General features: G+C 33.9%; 1 protein-coding gene across 1 annotated transcript in view; it reads left to right on the plus strand.

Moving 5' to 3' along the window:
* Positions 1 to 25,287, plus strand: part of LOC140157840 (uncharacterized) — a 32,726-nt gene that overhangs the window by 668 nt on the left and 6,771 nt on the right. The window contains exons 2-5 of the mRNA XM_072181087.1: positions 3,467 to 3,502; positions 3,872 to 4,177; positions 5,140 to 5,307; positions 5,647 to 5,778. Coding sequence (XP_072037188.1) covers positions 3,467 to 3,502; positions 3,872 to 4,177; positions 5,140 to 5,307; positions 5,647 to 5,778 — 642 coding nt within the window. The remainder of the gene's footprint in view (positions 1 to 3,466; positions 3,503 to 3,871; positions 4,178 to 5,139; positions 5,308 to 5,646; positions 5,779 to 25,287) is intronic.

Consider the following 25,287-nt stretch of genomic DNA (forward strand, 5'->3'; position numbering starts at 1 on the left):
CATCAAAATTACACACATGCTTACTTCAATACTCTACTCTTAACAAATGTCAGTTACCAAGCGGTTCTCCAACTGACGCAACAGCAAAATGCACTGACATGGAACAGCATCCTGGACCACATTCACAGCCAAATAATTGGCACCCAGCAAAAGAAATCTGTGAGAATGAGTACAAAATCCTTGCACATGTGATAATTCCCAAAGAGTAAGTGGAATAGTGTGGAACAAGACCTGTTTCTTGAAGAAAGTGTGTGAAAATACAAAATCAGCACCGTTTCATCATCTTAGGATCTTGTATGCATCCTCACGGATTTCTTGTGCTGGGTGCCTAATATTAGGCTGTGAAAGTGTTCCGTGTTCCGTGTTAGTGCTTTTTGCTGTTATGTCAGTTGGACAACTGCTTGGTTACTGACATGTGTTTTGAGTAGAGTATTGAAGTAATCCTGGGTGTAATTTTGGTTCATTTTGATTGACAGGATTTTACGCTATGACATTGTGATTCACAAGTTGTGAAAACTTTCTTTTTGAGCTCTGTTTATACACTAGCCTATTGGGTTGATGAGAACGGAATCCTGACAGATAAGAGTAATATTTGGGCAATTCATGTAGGTTGTGGCAACATCTGTCATCTCCACGGAAACTTATATTAATAAATATCATTTTATTTCACTTTATTTTTACCGGGAATTTTTACAGCTAAATAGCTATAGTTACTTTACTGTTGTTTACAAAGTCAACAAATTATTAAATCAATAGCAAGAGAAAGTCTGTCATCAAGCAAAATTACTTTGAAAGTCATATTAGTCCATCTATAAGGGTAAACTCCTGAATTTAGCGTGAACAATTCTAAACTCTGGTCGTTAGATCATCTGGATATGGTCGAATCCAACGAAAAGTGTACACGGCATGTTCAGGGCCATATCTTAAAAGTATTAATCAATTGGCATTCGTTTTTGTATTGTGTTTATTCGCCTTGATCATACGCTTCGCGCCATATATAATAAGCTCCCCTTCTGTTAAAAACTTAGACACAGAGACCCCAAAACAGGCTATTTTTACCCATTTTTTCAAAATATTTCTTAAAGTATTTTTGAAAACATCTAAATCAGTTATGAAAAGAAGTCATTGGATTGAATCCAAATTGATTTCCTGAATGGTGTGTATTCAAAGATTGCCTGTTCAATTTTTCACATATTTGTACATAATTATGAATTTTTTGTGATAATTTTTTGAGTGGTATTATTTTACATTACCTACGAATACAATTTTTCATAGCACTAGATATATCTTTAAAAATGGAAATCACTAATAAATGCGCAATTGATACAAGCTTTGATATGTCCAATACTGAAATGCATTGCATTCGGACATCTTTATTATTGTGTTTAGCTGCCAGAAATTCTAAATGGCACAAAGGTAGGTTTGGTAAAAAATATGCATTACCTCCGAATACATGTTAAAAGCTGTGTCATTTCCACAAAGTGAGAGAATAGTAAACAATAGTTAAGCAATAGGTGCAGGGTAATACACTCTTTATTTCTACCAAGTTTCAATAGCCTGCGTTTAAATATTTCTGAGATGTCAACAATAAAAGCAAGTATTCGTAGGTAAATTTCGGTAACCGAATGTTACCTACGAATACAATTTGACATCATGACAGTATTGTGAAACACCGCCATTCATGCCAATGCCCATATTGGTACATAACGAAGGCCTGTATGTTTGCTATCAAATCATATGTCAATGAAAGTTGCGAATTCACATACATACCCACCATGCCAAACTGAATACGGCTTAATTGTTGAAAAATATGTACTGAAATAGACGGCGGTCTGCTCATTTGAAAGAAAAATCAGATTCAAAGAAGATTAGAAGGGATAAATACTTGGATTTGTCAACTGTCATGTGTGCTTCATTTTAAATGTTTACCGACCGTCTGGTTTCTGAGTAATTTGTGTCCAAATTGATTTATTCGAAGGTAACTTTTGACGTTTTCGCTAAGGTTACCTACGAATACCATGGAAAAAACGACCGTTCTCATTGTCTCATGATCTAGACAACACAGTGATGGACCCTGGTATAAAGCTAATTGTAGTTGCCCTCAAACGAAAGGCCACAAGACGTAACTGACTCCAAGATGGACTTCACAAGTCTGCAATAACGGTTTTAAGCGATTTGTGTGCAATTAAGCAAATTAAAGTCACTTTAGTGCCTTTGTTTCTTACTTCAATCCTCTTTCAACCGCTGTGAACCGACATTATTAATACATGATAGGGTCTAAAGTATCAATAAACGCACATAAAGAAAATAATACATTCAAAGTGCTTTATAAAATGAAGTTTTGATTGCGATATCCACCAAAAGTCTAATTCTTACCTACAAATACTGAAATGTTACTTACGAATACAGCATAATACATGACATGTGTAATGAAGTGTCCCTACCAATGGAAATTAATTGTCAAAAACTTTAAGCGGTACCCCAGGACACTATTATTACCCACATACGGATTCATTCAACAATTATTTATTATGTAAAATTGCTGATTAACTACTTGTATATCAAAATGAAGTGGTCAAAATCTTGCTAAAAGCATCAAAAATTTTTGATCTAAGGTAATAGCATTTATTCATTTGGACGTACCATCTGAAAGAGATCTAAAACTACCATTTTATTAATTCATTACCATAATAGCAAAATTTAAACCTCTAAACTCAATATAGATATTGTTAAATCGCTCATGTTACCTACGAATACCCGGGTTTCTTCACCTTTTCATTGTATAAAGCGTTAGGGGTATGCGTATAATTCCTAATATTCTTGAAAACATATATCCTACTCGTTCTTATACAATGTGTAAATTGATTCATACTGACCTAAACTGCATTTTCAAAAATAAACTAGCATAAATGACTAAGATCATATTGATCGCGTTATAAAAATAAAAACAAATATTTTCTGGTTGAGCTAGCATTTTCCTGACACCCTGTGGTCCACATTACACGAAAAAAGCGTTAATGGGAATATTCCATTTGTTTTAGGTTGATTAGTATTGCGATAGTGAAAGCATCCTAGTGGTATTCGTAGGTAACATTGGGTTTTGATATCACATTTACTATCACACGTCCTGGATTTATTTTTCAAGATTAGTAATGGCACTTTTGGTTCCTATAAGGCCAATATGTCATCAATCAATGGGCAAAAGGAAAAAATTGTGGAGACATTTTTATTTCGGACTTTTATTTTTGGCCCGTGGACACTTTTGGTTGGATTCGACCATATACTAAGTTACAATAAGAGTTTCATTCTCATGCTTTGGGTACCTAGATTTGCGATCATTGGGCTTGGAGCCACCTGGTATGACATGGATCCACTTCTGCTTCTGGTCCGTAATTGAGTCTAAGATTAAAAATCTTATTATGTATTATATAAAAAAAAATGTGGTTATTTTTGTTCTTGCTTGTAGTGGGTTCATCGTCTACAGAATTCACTAATTGCAAGGGTAAGCTATTTGATAATCTTCTGGAAAATTTTGAAAGTCAATTAGGCTGCATAAATTTTGTTTAAAACTAATTGAAAATACATTATGTCTAATTGAAAAAAAATATTGAAATTATTGGACCATATAAAACAAACATTATTCAATGCATGAACATGTATTAATTTAAGATAATACAGTAATTATTTAAATACTTATTTAATGTGCTTAGTAAGTTAACTGGATGTGCTTGCGATCCCGATTAGTTCAAGCTATCATGCATAGTGTGTCACAATATCAACTAATTAAGAAGTCCAACAAGGTGATAAAAAAGATAATGTCTTATATAAGAAATAGTGAATACTATTTTTCATATTGATATTATCTACATAGGAAAAACTGTAATTGACCATGAACAGCCACGAACAGGAACAGAAGACTTACCTTCAAAGAACAAACCAGGCGAGACCCAAATGCCCATTACCTACAAACCCTCTCTATCGCAAATAACCGCGCTAATAGCGGTATCGCAGAGCTGCCAACAATACATTCAATATGATTGTCTTAACTCCAATATTTGGGACATCGGCAACGGTTGGCCATATGTATGGTGGAAATCAAGACATGGAAAAGATATGCACAATTTTGGTGGAGTTCCTACAGGTCAAGAAGGTTGCGCCTGCAGTCTAACTGTTGAAGGTAAGGTTCAATGTCCGGCATCTAAGCAAGTTTTGGGCCAAACCAATTTCTTTTTTGGACTCAATTTACACCCATTTTGAAAAGCTAACTTAAAGACCCATTAGTGATCCCAGCGCAAGTGTAAAAAAATTAAAATTGTTTATAAATTGCTTAAACGTAAGGATAAGTCATTCAAATTGACATTTGGTATTTTTGAAATGACAAACTTGGCAAAAAAACGAAGAAGACAGCAGTACTGATTAAGTTGAAGCCCCATTTAAATACATGTAGCTAATTTAGAGACTGTAGTATATATATTACAGAATCATGTAAAATGTCTTATTTTGTCTTAAATACACGACTTTTGGCTGAACCACTAGCAGACTATGTTAGCACATCTATGACAATGATAAAGGTGCCAAAATCTGAATTTTGATTATTTTTACGATCGTCCGGATGAGTAAATCACTTTAAAGCAAGTTAGACACAATTTCCATTTTCTTGACAATAAGTGTTTTACCCGTTCAACACCTTAGGGAAGAGGATCATGGATGCGAAGGTAAGCCACATGTAGGCTGTTTAGGAAATGAACATGAACAGCGCTGTCTCTCTGAATAATTCTAATTGGTTCATGGGGTGTTTTTCTATAAGTGGAACTTGTTGAATCATGTAATTACCCTATATCATACATTTTTAGACATTTATTTGGAAACGATCGATCGTCCGTTTGATATACGTCAAGCCCTGTAGCCTCATTCTGGAACTAAAATTTGTAATTACAGGACTTTAGCATACCTGTTGTTGAATCCCCTTCACTTCCTGATGAGGTCGGCATAGCTAATATACACAGGTGTGACTTGTCTCTGAGATTTCAATACAGAACCACATATTTTCCGTACGGCGAATACTCCCTTACATACTTTATACACACTAAGATCCCAAGAAGTAATTATAAACTTATTTACTTTTATGACATAAAACAGGTTGCACTACTTCGGGTACGAAATGTAACTGTGACACCGTAGATGGTAGCTCGTATTCGGACGCCGGGTTGTTGTCCGATAAAGAAACACTTCCGGTCACGAAACTGAGATTTGGCGGGAATGATATCTCTAACTATGTGCTTGGACCTCTGGAATGCGATGGGATCGGTGAGTAAAAAAACAGATTCAATGTTGAATATGTCGATCCACTGGATCCCAGACTAGATCAATTGAACTCGAGTACATATTCCACGTGCATCTAAGTTAGTTAAAATTATTTTTTGAAAAAAGAAATATCCGTCTCGCTAAAGGATATTTGTTGCAAATGATCTTGAATGCTAATTTGGGATTTGTGGTCCGATCTGCAGCTGAAGTTCAGTGCTATGATGATAATTCAGTCAATGATGTTAAAATAGTTCATGACATTTTGTGAGGTCAGCTCGACCGTTGAAAACATGTAGGGTTTGTAGAGTGTCAGACATATTAAATAAATAAGTATTTTCACAGAATCATCTCCAAAGAGATCATGTGATGAACTGTGGTTGACTGGAGAGCGAACAGACATGGAGTATGATATTGATCCAGATGGTCCTGATGGGCTGGGTCCTGCCTTCAAAGTGTTCTGCAATCTTAGCGAAGGTTAGCATTGTTATGTTCTTTGTTTGGTACTATTATGGCTACTGACTGTAAGAGAACCTATCCATGCCAATTGGTTTTAGCGCTATTATGCGTATCGACCGAAGCTGCACACTGGCTCGAAATAGTGGGACAACGTTTTTAAACGTTTGGCATTCAATAAAAAAGTGCCTTTTATAAAATAGCCTAAAACCTGCTGATCAATGTAGATCCTGGATCAGGAGCTGCCAGGATGGCTCAGGAGCTACATTGATTAGAACGACGACCTCGCCCAGCAAACACAAAAAGTTTTCGACATCATTCGCAAAAGGTTATAAAAGGTTGTCAGAAAACGTTTAAATGTCGGGTTATATAAAGGGTACATTAATGGTATAAAACGTTTTCATAACATTAAATAACATTTGTTGGTTATTTACTGCACGGCAATCACATATTATGTTTTACAGAAAACATTTAAATGTCAAATGTCAGGTTATATAAAGGGTATAAAAACGTTTTAATAACATTCCAAAAACATTTTTGAAAATAGAATGTTATCGTTTTGTAAAAAATATTTTAAGAACATTTCTGTGTTTGCTGGGTGCAAATATTTTAACATAATGTTATTTAAGTGTTGACAAAATATTTGGCCAAAAATGTTTGCAAAATAGTTTACAATGACATTTCGAAAACATTTTAAAAATATTGTTGTCGTGTGTTTTCATACAAAACATTTTAAAACGATTGCATGACCTTTATACAGCGTGTCCCAAAAGTAACTTAACATTGTGAATTTGCCATATCTCAAATATTTCCTACTTCATACCAAAATGGAGAACATATTCACATAGATTGATCTTTTAGAATTATTCTGGCACCAAAAACAGCATTATTGATGACCCCTTGACCTTATTTTGCGACTGTACATATGTGTGTATCAAACCCACAAAAGCAAGCTCATATGTTCTTTGTTCAAGCACATGAATGATACGCTTCCCTGAACAATAGAGTTGGTTCACTCACTGCACACGCTACATTTAGGTAAAAACATTCATGGATTACATGGCCTAGCGTAAGCGTGACTGCTGTTTTAGATTATAATTAGGATATATTGACAATATCAAACTTTACTTTAAAACAGTTGAAGTGAAGACGAATTTCCTATACATCAACAAATTCCTACAATCTACGAAAAAAGTCCTTGGAACGCTTGGTACACTCTGTCGAAATCCCGTGAAAGAATTTCATATGATCATGGAAATGACGTATATTTTGCCTGGAAACAAGCATGATATCTACAACAATGATTTACCCTTCCCTCTCCCCATCAATCAATGTTGGAACACATTGGGAAACCGCTGAAGACATTGGCATTTCTCAACATTGAACGGGGAGAGGGGTGAGTGTTTTCCGTTATTTACACGCAAGCGTAACAAGACATATTTCGTTGATTGTCTCTGCCGAATGCAAAATATTTCATATAAATTTCGTTTATGTATCATAACTCAAAAACGGAATGTCGTATGAGCTTCATATTGCACACGATTTGAGAGTGGATATTGGGCTTTGGAATCATATCAAAATTGTTGAATAAGAAATTGGTTTATTTAGGGAGTGGTCACTGAAACCATCCCCTATGCTAAACTACACACGTTTCGTAATTATGGCTCTAAACTGCTCTAAAATGTCATTTTTGTCCCATAACTTAAAAACAAAATGTTGTATGAGCTTCATATTGCACACGATTTGGAAGTATATAATGTTCCTTTGAATCATAAAAAAATTGTTGATAAAGAAGTTGGAATATTTAGGGAATGGTCACTGAAAACACCTCCTTTGCTAAATTACACACATTTCGTAATTATCTCGTTTTTGTCGTTTAATTCAAAAACACTACAAATATAATTTTTAAAGAAATATTACAATGTTTGCAGCATGATTTTTAAAAAGTTTTTGAATTTTATTAAAACGTTCTGTACCCTTTATAATATAACCTAACATGTCAATGTTTTCTGTAAAACTTGCGTTTGCTGAGTATAGGCCTATCCGAACGAATCAGAAAAATTATGATGTAACAATTTGAAACAACTCATTTCTGACTATTATTTATAATAAAATACGCTTTTGCGGTGAGAAAAAAAAAAGAAAACAACAATTAAATACACTTAAAGGAAAAATCGACCACCACGGGGACTCGAACCATTCACATCAATCAATAGTCAAAAGATTATGAGTCGAAGGTCTAAACCGTTGCGCCACGCTGTCATTTCGCAATCGAAGTAATCAGTTTTGGTCTTTTATAGTAGTCAAGTATCGGGGAAAGTGTAAACCTGTCACAGTGGAAATGGCAAAGTGCATCAGTTTACCATAATGACAAAATGGTCCAAAATCGACATTTTATGGTTTTTAGGCCGCGTCTCATGAAGCGTGACGTTTGTTTACCTTGGCTATACCAATTGAGAATGTTTGAATACGAAAGGAATGACAAATTGATCGCATTTATGACATTTGTTAACAGTTTGCCATTTTGAATTGAAATAAATATCTATACGTATATATATAATATCAATGCAGGGCAAACTGCTCAGTATGCACGTTATTCAATGTAGCAGTTTACCATTACAGATTACCATTATGGGTTTACACTTTACACCCTTTGACTATTCGTGTTTTAATTGCGTGAATCATTGCTAAATTATGCATTCATTATTTTCTATGCTTCTTTTTTCTTTCTTTGTATCATAACTAAAGAAAGAAAGAAAGAAAGAAAGAAAGAAAGAAAGAAAGAAAGAAAGAAAAAAAGAAAAAAAAAAAAAAAAAAAAGAAAGAAGAAGAAAGAAAATGAATGAATGAATGAATGAATGGATGAATGAATGAATGAATGAATGAATGAATGAATGAATGAATGAATGAATGAATGAACGAAAGACATTTGAAGTAAATAAAAACATGAACGTGGAAAAGAGTTGAAGTGACCGCTTATAGGTTCAAATTGCAAGCAGCTTAATCACGAAGCTCCGTGGCCAAGTGATTAAGGCATAGGTCTTGTAAACATGAGGTCCTGGGTTCGATTCCCAGGCGGTATTACTTTTTCTGTTTCATTTATTATTTGCGACGGTGAACCCGGTGAAAATATTTGTTTATCATAAATACATGAAGTATACATTTTTGATTTATTTTTTCTGTCTTTCTTTCTTCCTTTCTTTCTCTATGTTTGATTAATTAATTAAATTATTTCTTTCTTTCCTTCCCAAAAGCCCCCAAATAAAATACTTTCCGATTTAAATGTGATATTATAATAGTCCTACAAGCCTCCTCCACCCTACCCCACATACATCCCACGCCCAACACCTCGCACGCAAACACTCCCACATTATACACTCACCCCATACACAAAAATGTGAAGCACAAATCTGCTGAAGATAGTTGTTACATCATGTCAAAAACAAGTTAATGCTATCTACTGAAGATATGTATTTACTTCCTTACAATCTTAACGTACATGCGGTTTTAGTATTTAATTAAAACTCATTTTTCTGTTTTCTAACGCTCGTTCACCTATCTGACAAGTGCTTTGAAGGTGAACTTTAAATATTAATTTTAAAAATAAATTAAACAACTCGGAATCATGCAGCTTAGAGCCGTGATACGATTTCTCGGTTTTGAGATATAGCATAAAAATGTCATTAAATGCGTGTATGTTAGGGTATGGGTGTTTCAATGTCCACTCCTGAACCAACCAATTTCTTTATCAACAATTGTATTATGATTCATAAGTACATGGTCTGCTTCCAAATCTTGTGCAATATGAAGCTCATACAACATTCTGTTTTTGATTTTTTTTTTAAAGACGACATTTTAGAGCATTTTAGAGCTATAAATAGGAAATGTGTGTATTTTAGCATAGGGGTGATTACAGTGACCACTTCCTAAATAAACCAATATCTTTATCAACAATTTTGTTATGATTCCAAAGCATATAATCCACTCTCAACTCGTGTGTAATGTGAATCTCATACGACATTCCGTTTTTTTTTTATTTTACAAAAACGAAATTTAGATGAAATATTTTGCATTCGGCAGAGACATGTCTCTACCGAATGCAAAATATTTCATATAAATTTCGTTTTTGTATCATAACTCAAAAACGGAATGTCGTATGAGCTTCATATTGCACACGATTTGAGAGTGGATATTGGGCTTTGGAATCATATCAAAATTGTTGAATAAGAAATTGGTTTATTTAGGAGTGGTCACTGAAACCATCCCCTATGCTAAACTACACACGTTTCGTAATTATGGCTCTAAACTGCTCTAAAATGTCATTTTTGTCCCATAACTTAAAAACAAAATGTTGTATGAGCTTCATATTGCACACGATTTGGAAGTATATAATGTTCCTTTGAATCATAAAAAATTGTTGATAAAGAAGTTGGAATATTTAGGAATGGTCACTGAAAACACCTCCTTTGCTAAATTACACACATTTCGTAATTATCTCGTTTTTGTCGTTTAATTCAAAAACACTACAAATATAATTTTTAAAGAAATATTACAATGTTTGCAGCATGTTTTTAAAAAGTTTTTGAATTTTATTAAAACGTTCTGTACCCTTTATAATATAACCTAACATGTCAATGTTTTCTGTAAAACTTGCGTTTGCTGAGTATAGGCCTATCCGAACGAATCAGAAAAATTATGATGTAACAATTTGAAACAACTCATTTCTGACTATTATTTATAATAAAATACGCTTTTGCGGTGAGAAAAAAAAAAGAAAACAACAATTAAATACACTTAAAGGAAAAATCGACCACCACGGGGACTCGAACCATTCACATCAATCAATAGTCAAAAGATTATGAGTCGAAGGTCTAAACCGTTGCGCCACGCTGTCATTTCGCAATCGAAGTAATCAGTTTTGGTCTTTTATAGTAGTCAAGTATCGTGGGAAAGTGTAAACCTGTCACAGTGGAAATGGCAAAGTGCATCAGTTTACCATAATGACAAAATGGTCCAAAATCGACATTTTATGGTTTTTAGGCCGCGTCTCATGAAGCGTGACGTTTGTTTACCTTGGCTATACCAATTGAGAATGTTTGAATACGAAAGGAATGACAAATTGATCGCATTTATGACATTTGTTAACAGTTTGCCATTTTGAATTGAAATAAATATCTATACGTATATAATATATAATATCAATGCAGGGCAAACTGCTCAGTATGCACGTTATTCAATGTAGCAGTTTACCATTACAGATTACCATTATGGGTTTACACTTTACACCCTTTGACTATTCGTGTTTTAATTGCGTGAATCATTGCTAAATTATGCATTCATTATTTTCTATGCTTCTTTTTTTTTTTTTTGTATCATAACTAAAGAAAGAAAGAAAGAAAGAAAGAAAGAAAGAAAGAAAGAAAGAAAGAAAGAAAGAAAGAAAAAAAGGAAAAAAAAAGAAAAAAGAAAGAAAGAAGGAAAGAAAAATGAATGAATGAATGAATGAATGGATGAATGAATGAATGAATGAATGAATGAATGAATGAATGAATGAATGAATGAACGAAAGACATTTGAAGTAAATAAAAACATGAACGTGGAAAAGAGTTGAAGTGACCGCTTATAGGTTCAAATTGCAAGCAGCTTAATCACGAAGCTCCTGGCCAAGTGATTAAGGCATAGGTCTTGTAAACATGAGGTCCTGGGTTCGATTCCCAGGCGGTATTACTTTTCTGTTTCATTTATTATTTGCGACGGTGAACCCGGTGAAAATACCTGTTTATCATAAATACATGAAGTATACATTATCGATTTATTTTTTCTGTCTTTCTTTCTTCCTTTCTTTCTCTATGTTTGATTAATTAATTAAATTATTTCTTTCTTTCCTTCCCAAAAGCCCCCAAATAAAATACTTTCCGATTTAAATGTGATATTATAATAGTCCTACAAGCCTCCTCCACCCTACCCCACATACATCCCACGCCCAACACCTCGCACGCAAACACTCCCACATTATACACTCACCCCATACACAAAAAATGTGAAGCACAAATCTGCTGAAGATAGTTGTTACATCATGTCAAAAACAAGTTAATGCTATCTACTGAAGATATGTATTTACTTCCTTACAATCTTAACGTACATGCGGTTTTAGTATTTAATTAAAACTCATTTTTCTGTTTTCTAACGCTCGTTCACCTATCTGACAAGTGCTTTGAAGGTGAACTTTAAATATTAATTTTAAAAATAAATTAAACAACTCGGAATCATGCAGCTTAGAGCCGTGATACGATTTCTCGGTTTTGAGATATAGCATAAAATGTCATTAAATGCGTGTATGTTAGGGTATGGGTGTTTTCAATGTCCACTCCTGAACCAACCAATTTCTTTATCAACAATTGTATTATGATTCATAAGTACATGGTCTGCTCCAAATCTTGTGCACTATGCAGCTCATACAACATTCTGTTTTTTGAGTTATGGGACAAAGACGACATTTTAGAGCATTTTAGAGCTATAAATAGGAAATGTGTGTATTTTAGCATAGGGGGTGATTACAGTGACCACTTCCTAAATAAACCAATATCTTTATCAACAATTTTGTTATGATTCTAACGCATATAATCCACTCTCAACTCGTGTGTAATGTGAAGCTCATACGACATTCCGTTTTTGAGTTATGAGACAAAAACGAAATTTAGATGAAATATTTTGCATTCGGCAGAGACATTCTCTACCGAATGCAAAATATTTCATATAAATTTCGTTTTTGTATCATAACTCAAAAACGGAATGTTGTATGAGCTTCATATTGCACACGATTTGAGAGTGGATATTGGGCTTTGGAATCATATCAAAATTGTTGAATAAGAAATTGGTTTCTTTAGGGAGCGGTCACTGAAACCATCCCCTATGCTAAACTACACACGTTTCGTAATTATGGCTCTAAACTGCTCTAAAATGTCATTTTTGTCCCATAACTTAAAAACAAAATGTTGTATGAGCTTCATATTGCACACGATTTGGAAGTATATAATGTTCCTTTGAATCATAAAAAATTGTTGATAAAGAAGTTGGAATATTTAGGAATGGTCACTGAAAACACCTCCTTTGCTAAATTACACACATTTCGTAATTATCTCGTTTTTGTCGTTTAATTCAAAAACACTACAAATATAATTTTTAAAGAAATATTACAATGTTTGCAGCATGTTTTTAAAAAGTTTTTGAATTTTATTAAAACGTTCTGTACCCTTTATAATATAACCTAACATGTCAATGTTTTCTGTAAAACTTGCGTTTGCTGAGTATAGGCCTATCCGAACGAATCAGAAAAATTATGATGTAACAATTTGAAACAACTCATTTCTGACTATTATTTATAATAAAATACGCTTTTGCGGTGAGAAAAAAAAAAAACAACAATTAAATACACTTAAAGGAAAAATCGACCACCACGGGGACTCGAACCATTCACATCAATCAATACTAAAAAGATTATGAGTCGAAGGTCTAAACCGTTGCGCCACGCTGTCATTTCGCAATCGAAGTAATCAGTTTTGGTCTTTTATAGTAGTCAAGTATCGGGGAAAGTGTAAACCTGTCACAGTGGAAATGGCAAAGTGCATCAGTTTACCATAATGACAAAATGGTCCAAAATCGACATTTTATGGTTTTTAGGCCGCGTCTCATGAAGCGTGACGTTTGTTTACCTTGGCTATACCAATTGAGAATGTTTGAATACGAAAGGAATGACAAATTGATCGCATTTATGACATTTGTTAACAGTTTGCCATTTTGAATTGAAATAAATATCTATACGTATATATATAATATCAATGCAGGGCAAACTGCTCAGTATGCACGTTATTCAATGTAGCAGTTTACCATTACAGATTACCATTATGGGTTTACACTTTACACCCTTTGACTATTCGTGTTTTAATTGCGTGAATCATTGCTAAATTATGCATTCATTATTTTCTATGCTTCTTTTTCTTTCTTTGTATCATAACTAAAGAAAGAAAGAACGAAAGAAAGAAAGAAAGAAAGAAAGAAATGAAAGAAAAAAAAAAGGAAAAAAAAAAAAAAGAAAGAAAGAAGGAAAGAAAAATGAATGAATGAATGAATGAATGGATGAATGAATGAATGAATGAATGAATGAATGAATGAATGAATGAATGAATGAATGAACGAAAGACATTTGAAGTAAATAAAAACATGAACGTGGAAAAGAGTTGAAGTGACCGCTTATAGGTTCAAATTGCAAGCAGCTTAATCACGAAGCTCCCGTGGCCAAGTGATTAAGGCATAGGTCTTGTAAACATGAGGTCCTGGGTTCGATTCCCAGGCGGTATTACTTTTTCTGTTTCATTTATTATTTGCGACGGTGAACCCGGTGAAAATATTTGTTTATCATAAATACATGAAGTATACATTTTTGATTTATTTTTTCTGTCTTTCTTTCTTCCTTTCTTTCTCTATGTTTGATTAATTAATTAAATTATTTCTTTCTTTCCTTCCCAAAAGCCCCCAAATAAAATACTTTCCGATTTAAATGTGATATTATAATAGTCCTACAAGCCTCCTCCACCCTACCCCACATACATCCCACGCCCAACACCTCGCACGCAAACACTCCCACATTATACACTCACCCCATACACAAAAAATGTGAAGCACAAATCTGCTGAAGATAGTTGTTTCATCATGTCAAAAACAAGTTAATGCTATCTACTGAAGATATGTATTTACTTCCTTACAATCTTAACGTACATGCGGTTTTAGTATTTAATTAAAACTCATTTTTCTGTTTTCTAACGCTCGTTCACCTATCTGACAAGTGCTTTGAAGGTGAACTTTAAATATTAATTTTAAAAATAAATTAAACAACTCGGAATCATGCAGCTTAGAGCCGTGATACGATTTCTCGGTTTTGAGATATAGCATAAAAATGTCATTAAATGCGTGTATGTTAGGGTATGGGGTGTTTCAATGTCCACTCCCTGAACCAACCAATTTCTTTATCAACAATTGTATTATGATTCATAAGTACATGGTCTGCTTCCAAATCTTGTGCAATATGAAGCTCATACAACATTCTGTTTTTGAGTTATGGGACAAAGACGACATTTTAGAGCATTTTAGAGCTACAATTGCGAAATGTGTGTCTTTTAGCATAGGGGGTGATTACAGTGACCACTTCCTAAATAAACCAATATCTTTATCAACAATTTTGTTATGATTCCAAAGCATATAATCCACTCTCAACTCGTGTGTAATGTGAAGCTCATACGACATTCCGTTTTTTGAGTTATGAGACAAAAACGAAATTTAGATGAAATATTTTGCATTCGGCAGAGACAATCTACGAAAAAAGTCCTTGGAACGCTTGGTACACTCTGTCGAAATCCCGTGAAAGAATTTCATATGATCATGGAAATGACGTATATTTTGCCTGGAAACAAGCATGATATCTACAACAATGATTTACCTTCCCTCTCCCCATCAATCAATGTTGGAACACATTGGGAAACCGCTGAAGACATTGGCATTTCTCAACATTGAACGGGGAGATGGGTTGAGTGTTTTCCGTTATTTACACGCAAGCGTTCCAAGACATATTTCGTTGATTGTCTCTACCGAATGCAAAATATTTCATATAAATTTCGTTTTTGTATCATAACTCAAAAACGGAATGTCGTATGAGCTTCATATTGCACACGATTTGAGAGTGGATATTGGGCTTTGGAATCATATCAAAATTGTTGAATAAGAAATTGGTTTATTTAGCGAGTGGTCACTGAAACCATCCCCTATGCTAAACTACACACGTTTCGTAATTATGGCTCTAAACTGCTAAAATGTCATTTTTGTCCCATAACTTAAAAACAAAATGTTGTATGAGCTTCATATTGCACACGATTTGGAAGTATATAATGTTCCTTTGAATCATAAAAAATTGTTGATAAAGAAGTTGGAATATTTAGGAATGGTCACTGAAAACACCTCCTTTGCTAAATTACACACATTTCGTAATTATCTCGTTTTTGTCGTTTAATTCAAAAACACTACAAATATAATTTTTAAAGAAATATTACAATGTTTGCAGCATGTTTTTTAAAAAGTTTTTGAATTTTATTAAAACGTTCTGTACCCTTTATAATATAACCTAACATGTCAATGTTTTCTGTAAAACTTGCGTTTGCTGAGTATAGGCCTATCCGAACGAATCAGAAAAATTATGATGTAACAATTTGAAACAACTCATTTCTGACTATTATTTATAATAAAATACGCTTTTGCGGTGAGAAAAAAAAAAAAACAACAATTAAATACACTTAAAGGAAAATCGACCACCACGGGGACTCGAACCATTCACATCAATCAATAGTCAAAAGATTATGAGTCGAAGGTCTAAACCGTTGCGCCACGCTGTCATTTCGCAATCGAAGTAATCAGTTTTGGTCTTTTATAGTAGTCAAGTATCGGGGAAAGTGTAAACCTGTCACAGTGGAAATGGCAAAGTGCATCAGTTTACCATAATGACAAAATGGTCCAAAATCGACATTTTATGGTTTTTAGGCCGCGTCTCATGAAGCGTGACGTTTGTTTACCTTGGCTATACCAATTGAGAATGTTTGAATACGAAAGGAATGACAAATTGATCGCATTTATGACATTTGTTAACAGTTTGCCATTTTGAATTGAAATAAATATCTATACGTATATATATAATATCAATGCAGGGCAAACTGCTCAGTATGCACGTTATTCAATGTAGCAGTTTACCATTACAGATTACCATTATGGGTTTACACTTTACACCCTTTGACTATTCGTGTTTTAATTGCGTGAATCATTGCTAAATTATGCATTCATTATTTTCTATGCTTCTTTTTTCTTTCTTTGTATCATAACTAAAGAAAGAAAGAAAGAAAGAAAGAAAGAAAGAAAGAAAGAAAGAAAGAAAGAAAGAAAAAAAGGAAAAAAAGAAAAAAAGAAAGAAAGAAGGAAAGAAAAATGAATGAATGAATGAATGAATGGATGAATGAATGAATGAATGAATGAATGAATGAATGAATGAATGAACGAAAGACATTTGAAGTAAATAAAAACATGAACGTGGAAAAGAGTTGAAGTGACCGCTTATAGGTTCAAATTGCAAGCAGCTTAATCACGAAGCTCCTGTGGCCAAGTGATTAAGGCATAGGTCTTGTAAACATGAGGTCCTGGGTTCGATTCCCAGGCGGTATTACTTTTTCTGTTTCATTTATTATTTGCGACGGTGAACCCGTGAAAATATTTGTTTATCATAAATACATGAAGTATACATTTTGATTTATTTTTCTGTCTTTCTTTTTCTTCCTTTCTTTCTCTATGTTTGATTAATTAATTAAATTATTTCTTTCTTTCCTTCCCAAAAGCCCCCAAATAAAATACTTTCCGATTTAAATGTGATATTATAATAGTCCTACAAGCCTCCTCCACCCTACCCCACATACATCCCACGCCCAACACCTCGCACGCAAACACTCCCACATTATACACTCACCCCATACACAAAAATGTGAAGCACAAATCTGCTGAAGATAGTTGTTTCATCATGTCAAAAACAAGTTAATGCTATCTACTGAAGATATGTATTTACTTCCTTACAATCTTAACGTACATGCGGTTTTAGTATTTAATTAAAACTCATTTTTCTGTTTTCTAACGCTCGTTCACCTATCTGACAAGTGCTTTGAAGGTGAACTTTAAATATTAATTTTAAAATAAATTAAACAACTCGGAATCATGCAGCTTAGAGCCGTGATACGATTTCTCGGTTTTGAGATATAGCATAAAATGTCATTAAATGCGTGTATGTTAGGGTATGGGGTGTTTCAATGTCCACTCCCTGAACCAACCAATTTCTTTATCAACAATTGTATTATGATTCATAAGTACATGGTCTGCTTCCAAATCTTGTGCAATATGAAGCTCATACAACATTCTGTTTTTGAGTTATGGGACAAAGACGACATTTTAGAGCATTTTAGAGCTATAAATAGGAAATGTGTGTATTTTAGCATAGGGGTGATTACAGTGACCACTTCCTAAATAAACCAATATCTTTATCAACAATTTTGTTATGATTCCAAAGCATATAATCCACTCTCAACTCGTGTGTAATGTGAAGCTCATACGACATTCCGTTTTTGAGTTATGAGACAAAAACGAAATTTAGATGAAATATTTTGCATTCGGCAGAGACAATCTACGAAAAAAGTCCTTGGAACGCTTGGTACACTCTGTCGAAATCCCGTGAAAGAATTTCATATGATCATGGAAATGACGTATATTTTGCCTGGAAACAAGCATGATATCTACAACAATGATTTACCCTTCCCCTCTCCCCATCAATCAATGTTGGAACACATTGGGAAACCGCTGAAGACATTGGCATTTCTCAACATTGAACGGGGGAGATGGGGTGAGTGTTTTCCGTTATTTACACGCAAGCGTTCCAAGACATATTTCGTTGATTGTCTCTACCGAATGCAAAATATTTCATATAAATTTCGTTTTTGTATCATAACTCAAAAACGGAATGTCGTATGAGCTTCATATTGCACACGATTTGAGAGTGGATATTGGGCTTTGGAATCATATCAAAATTGTTGAATAAGAAATTGGTTTATTTAGGGAGTGGTCACTGAAACCATCCCTATGCTAAACTACACACGTTTCGTAATGATGGCTCTAAACTGCTCTAAAATGTCGTTTTTGTCCCATAACTTAAAAACAAAATGTTGTATGAGCTTCATATTGCACACGATTTGGAAGTATATAATGTTCCTTTGAATCATAAAAAAATTGTTGATAAAGAAGTTGGAATATTTAGGGAATGGTCACTGAAAACACCTCCTTTGCTAAATTACACACATTTCGTAATTATCTCGTTTTTGTCGTTTAATTCAAAAACACTACAAATATAATTTTTAAAGAAATATTACAATGTTTGCAGCATGTTTTTTAAAAAGTTTTTGAATTTTATTAAAACGTTCTGTACCCTTTATAATATAACCTAACATGTCAATGTTTTCTGTAAAACTTGCGTTTGCTGAGTATAGGCCTATCCGAACGAATCAGAAAAATTATGATGTAACAATTTGAAACAACTCATTTCTGACTATTATTTATAATAAAATACGCTTTTGCGGTGAGAAAAAAAAAAAACAACAATTAAATACACTTAAAGGAAAAATCGACCACCACGGGGACTCGAACCATTCACATCAATCAATAGTCAAAAGATTATGAGTCGAAGGTCTAAACCGTTGCGCCACGCTGTCATTTCGCAATCGAAGTAATCAGTTTTGGTCTTTTATAGTAGTCAAGTATCGGGGAAAGTGTAAACCTGTCACAGTGGAAATGGCAAAGTGCATCAGTTTACCATAATGACAAAATGGTCCAAAATCGACATTTTATGGTTTTTAGGCCGCGTCTCATGAAGCGTGACGTTTGTTTACCTTGGCTATACCAATTGAGAATGTTTGAATACGAAAGGAATGACAAATTGATCGCATTTATGACATTTGTTAACAGTTTGCCATTTTGAATTGAAATAAATATCTATACGTATATATATAATATCAATGCAGGGCAAACTGCTCAGTATGCACGTTATTCAATGTAGCAGTTTACCATTACAGATTACCATTATGGGTTTACACTTTACACCCTTTGACTATTCGTGTTTTAATTGCGTGAATCATTGCTAAATTATGCATTCATTATTTTCTATGCTTCTTTTTTTTTTTTCTTTTATTAAAAATAACTAAAGAAAGAAAGAAAGAAAGAAAGAAAGAAAGAAAGAAAGAAAGAAAAAAAGAAAGAAAGAAAAAAGGAAAAAAAAAAAAAAAAGAAAGAAAGAAGGAAAGAAAAATGAATGAATGAATGAATGAATGGATGAATGAATGAATGAATGAATGAATGAATGAATGAATGAATGAACGAAAGACATTTGAAGTAAATAAAAACATGAACGTGGAAAAGAGTTGAAGTGACCGCTTATAGGTTCAAATTGCAAGCAGCTTAATCACGAAGCTCCTGTGGCCAAGTGATTAAGGCATAGGTCTTGTAAACATGAGGTCCTGGGTTCGATTCCCAGGCGGTATTACTTTTTCTGTTTCATTTATTATTTGCGACGGTGAACCCGGTGAAAATATTTGTTTATCATAAATACATGAAGTATACATTTTTGATTTATTTTTTCTGTCTTTCTTTCTTCCTTTCTTTCTCTATGTTTGATTAATTAATTAAATTATTTCTTTCTTGCCTTCCCAAAAGCCCCCAAATAAAATACTTTCCGATTTAAATGTGATATTATAATAGTCCTACAAGCCTCCTCCACCCTACCCCACATACATCCCACGCCCAACACCTCGCACGCAAACACTCCCACATTATACACTCACCCCATACACAAAAATGTGAAGCACAAATCTGCTGAAGATAGTTGTTTCATCATGTCAAAAACAAGTTAATGCTATCTACTGAAGATATGTATTTACTTCCTTACAATCTTAACGTACATGCGGTTTTAGTATTTAATTAAAACTCATTTTTTTGTTTTCTAACGCTCGTTCACCTATCTGACAAGTGCTTTGAAGGTGAACTTTAAATATTAATTTTAAAAATAAATTAAACAACTCGGAATCATGCAGCTTAGAGCCGTGATACGATTTCTCGGTTTTGAGATATAGCATAAAAATGTCATTAAATGCGTGTATGTTAGGGTATGGGGTGTTTCAATGTCCACTCCCTGAACCAACCAATTTCTTTATCAACAATTGTATTATGATTCATAAGTACATGGTCTGCTTCCAAATCTTGTGCAATATGAAGCTCATACAACATTCTGTTTTTGAGTTATGGGACAAAGACGACATTTTAGAGCATTTTAGAGCTATAAATAGGAAATGTGTGTATTTTAGCATAGGGGGTGATTACAGTGACCACTTCCTAAATAAACCAATATCTTTATCAACAATTTTGTTATGATTCCAAAGCATATAATCCACTCTCAACTCGTGTGTAATGTGAAGCTCATACGACATTCCGTTTTTGAGTTATGAGACAAAAACGAAATTTAGATGAAATATTTTGCATTCGGCAGAGACAATCTACGAAAAAAGTCCTTGGAACGCTTGGTACACTCTGTCGAAATCCCGTGAAAGAATTTCATATGATCATGGAAATGACGTATATTTTGCCTGGAAACAAGCATGATATCTACAACAATGATTTACCCTTCCCCTCTCCCCATCAATCAATGTTGGAACACATTGGGAAACCGCTGAAGACATTGGCATTTCTCAACATTGAACGGGGGAGATGGGGTGAGTGTTTTCCGTTATTTACACGCAAGCGTTCCAAGACATATTTCGTTGATTGTCTCTACCGAATGCAAAATATTTCATATAAATTTCGTTTTTGTATCATAACTCAAAAACGGAATGTCGTATGAGCTTCATATTGCACACGATTTGAGAGTGGATATTGGGCTTTGGAATCATATCAAAATTGTTGAATAAGAAATTGGTTTATTTAGGGAGTGGTCACTGAAACCATCCCCTATGCTAAACTACACACGTTTCGTAATTATGGCTCTAAACTGCTCTAAAATGTCATTTCTGTCCCATAACTTAAAAACAAAATGTTGTATGAGCTTCATATTGCACACGATTTGGAAGTATATAATGTTCCTTTGAATCATAAAAAATTGTTGATAAAGAAGTTGAAATATTTAGGAATGGTCACTGAAAACACCTCCTTTGCTAAATTACACACATTTCGTAATTATCTCGTTTTTGTCGTTTAATTCAAAAACACTACAAATATAATTTTTTTAGAAATATTACAATGTTTGCAGCATGTTTTTTAAAAAGTTTTTGAATTTTATTAAAACGTTCTGTACCCTTTATAATATAACCTAACATGTCAATGTTTTCTGTAAAACTTGCGTTTGCTGAGTATAGGCCTATCCGAACGAATCAGAAAAATTATGATGTAACAATTTGAAACAACTCATTTCTGACTATTATTTATAATAAAATACGCTTTTGCGGTGAGAAAAAAAAAAGAAAACAACAATTAAATACACTTAAAGGAAAAATCGACCACCACGGGGACTCGAACCATTCACATCAATCAATAGTCAAAAGATTATGAGTCGAAGGTCTAAACCGTTGCGCCACGCTGTCATTTCGCAATCGAAGTAATCAGTTTTGGTCTTTTATAGTAGTCAAGTATCGGGGAAAGTGTAAACCTGTCACAGTGGAAATGGCAAAGTGCATCAGTTTACCATAATGACAAAATGGTCCAAAATCGACATTTTATGGTTTTAGGCCGCGTCTCATGAAGCGTGACGTTTGTTTACCTTGGCTATACCAATTGAGAATGTTTGAATACGAAAGGAATGACAAATTGATCGCATTTATGACATTTGTTAACAGTTTGCCATTTTGAATTGAAATAAATATCTATACGTATATATATAATATCAATGCAGGGCAAACTGCTCAGTATGCACGTTATTCAATGTAGCAGTTTACCATTACAGATTACCATTATGGGTTTACACTTTACACCCTTTGACTATTCGTGTTTTAATTGCGTGAATCATTGCTAAATTATGCATTCATTATTTTCTATGCTTCTTTTTCTTTCTTTGTATCATAACTAAAGAAAGAAAGAAAGAAAGAAAGAAAGAAAAAAGGAAAAAAGAAAGAAAGAAAGAAAAAAGGAAAAAAGAAAAAAAAGAAAGAAAGAAGGAAAGAAAAATGAATGAATGAATGAATGAATGAATGAATGAATGAATGAATGAATGAATGAATGAATGAATGAACGAAAGACATATGAAATAAATAAAAACATGAACGTGGAAAAGAGTTGAAGTGACCGCTTATAGGTTCAAATTGCAAGCAGCTTAATCACGAAGCTCCGTGGCCAAGTGATTAAGGCATAGGTCTTGTAAACATGAGGTCCTGGGTTCGATTCCCAGGCGGTATTACTTTTTCTGTTTCATTTATTATTTGCGACGGTGAACCCGGTGAAAATATTTGTTTATCATAAATACATGAAGTATACATTTTTGATTTATTTTTTCTGTCTTTCTTTCTTCCTTTCTTTCTCTATGTTTGATTAATTAATTAAATTATTTCTTTCTTTCCTTCCCAAAAGCCCCCAAATAAAATACTTTCCGATTTAAATGTGATATTATAATAGTCCTACAAGCCTCCTCCACCCTACCCCACATACATCCCACGCCCAACACCTCGCACGCAAACACTCCCACATTATACACTCACCCCATACACAAAAATGTGAAGCACAAATCTGCTGAAGATAGTTGTTTCATCATGTCAAAAACAAGTTAATGCTATCTACTGAAGATATGTATTTACTTCCTTACAATCTTAACGTACATGCGGTTTTAGTATTTAATTAAAACTCATTTTTCTGTTTTCTAACGCTCGTTCACCTATCTGACAAGTGCTTTGAAGGTGAACTTTAAATATTAATTTTAAAATAAATTAAACAACTCGGAATCATGCAGCTTAGAGCCGTGATACGATTTCTCGGTTTTGAGATATAGCATAAAAATGTCATTAAATGCGTGTATGTTAGGGTATGGGGTGTTTCAATGTCCCCTCCCTGAACCAACCAATTTCTTTATCAACAATTGTATTATGATTCATAAGTACATGGTCTGCTTCCAAATCTTGTGCAATATGAAGCTCATACAACATTCTGTTTTTGAGTTATGGGACAAAGACGACATTTTAGAGCATTTTAGAGCTATAAATAGGAAATGTGTGTATTTTAGCATAGGGGTGATTACAGTGACCACTTCCTAAATAAACCAATATCTTTATCAACAATTTTGTTATGATTCCAAAGCATATAATCCACTCTCAACTCGTGTGTAATGTGAAGCTCATACGACATTCCGTTTTTGAGTTATGAGACAAAAACGAAATTTAGATGAAATATTTTGCATTCGGCAGAGACAATCTACGAAAAAAGTCCTTGGAACGCTTGGTACACTCTGTCGAAATCCCGTGAAAGAATTTCATATGATCATGGAAATGACGTATATTTTGCCTGGAAACAAGCATGATATCTACAACAATGATTTACCTTCCCTCTCCCCATCAATCAATGTTGGAACACATTGGGAAACCGCTGAAGACATTGGCATTTCTCAACATTGAACGGGGGAGAGGGGTGAGTGTTTTCCGTTATTTACACGCAAGCGTTCCAAGACATATTTCGTTGATTGTAGATCAACAAATTCAGATCGTATGGTTCTTTGCCGAGACAAAGTCGGACAATCTCACTCAAGTGAAGTTTAAAGAACATTTTAATATAAATTATGCACCCAGCCGAAATACAATCCAGCAACTAGTGCAGAAATTCCTATCAACTTGATATGTTCATGATCTATATATCTTGGGCAGGACATGGAAGAACAGGAAGATGGGCTACAAACATCGATGTCATACGAAGAGCGGTGGCGCCGCAAGACCAAGACGATCAGTACGTCGACTTTCAATGGAGAACAACGTACCGCGTATAACTGTTCATCGAATCCTCAGAAAAGATCTTAAGCAGTTTCCATATAAAATCCAGATAAAAAGAAAATGAAGATTACGCATTGAAAACAAACAAGTAAACAATCAAACAAACACAGTAAAATTAAACAAAACCGATTTTAAAACGATAACACGCTATATCGTGTTATCACGTCTCAAATGACAAGACTTATTTTGCGTTTGTAAAAGTGGGTTTTACGGTAAGGTAGATATCAGTTAATTTTATGCCAAAGGGTCATGACCACATAGACATGTTTGGTATAATAACATTTCTAAAAGAATTATCTATATACTGTGCAATTTTTGTAACAACACTATTAACCCAATGCAAGTTATGGCAAATTCACAATGTTAAGTTACTTTTGGGACACCCGGTATAACCCGAAAATTTAATGTTATTAAAACGTTTTTACCTAAACCAAAACCCAAAATATAACTTATTTAAAACGTTTTAAAAACGTTTTTGTGTTTGCTGGGTCTATACTAAAAATGAATCGGCTCGGCCATAAAGCGTTGTGTACTAGGTCGCCGGCGTCTTCAAATAAGCCTGATGTCCTACATTCCAGGAGGATAATGTAAAATGGCGTGATCTATTTAAAAGAATGGTTTTTCACATACATTCAGCTTCAAACTTTTTTCTGAAGCATACAAGGACATCGGCATAGTATCAGAATACGCTTCCCACTTTGTGATTTAGGATTAGGATTTAGGTTTGGAATTAGGAATCGGATTTAGGATTAGGATAAGGGATACGATTTTTGGCTACGGATCGGTTTTATGTTTGAAATTGGTTTTAAACATAAGAATGTTAGGGTGTGAAGGCCATTACACAATCAAGAAGACTATTAAGCCTTTGCATGTTATGTAAAGCTATGATAACTGTATA

Source organism: Amphiura filiformis, chromosome 7 (assembly GCF_039555335.1).
Source record: "Amphiura filiformis chromosome 7, Afil_fr2py, whole genome shotgun sequence".
Taxonomy (NCBI): Eukaryota; Metazoa; Echinodermata; class Ophiuroidea; order Amphilepidida; family Amphiuridae; genus Amphiura; species Amphiura filiformis.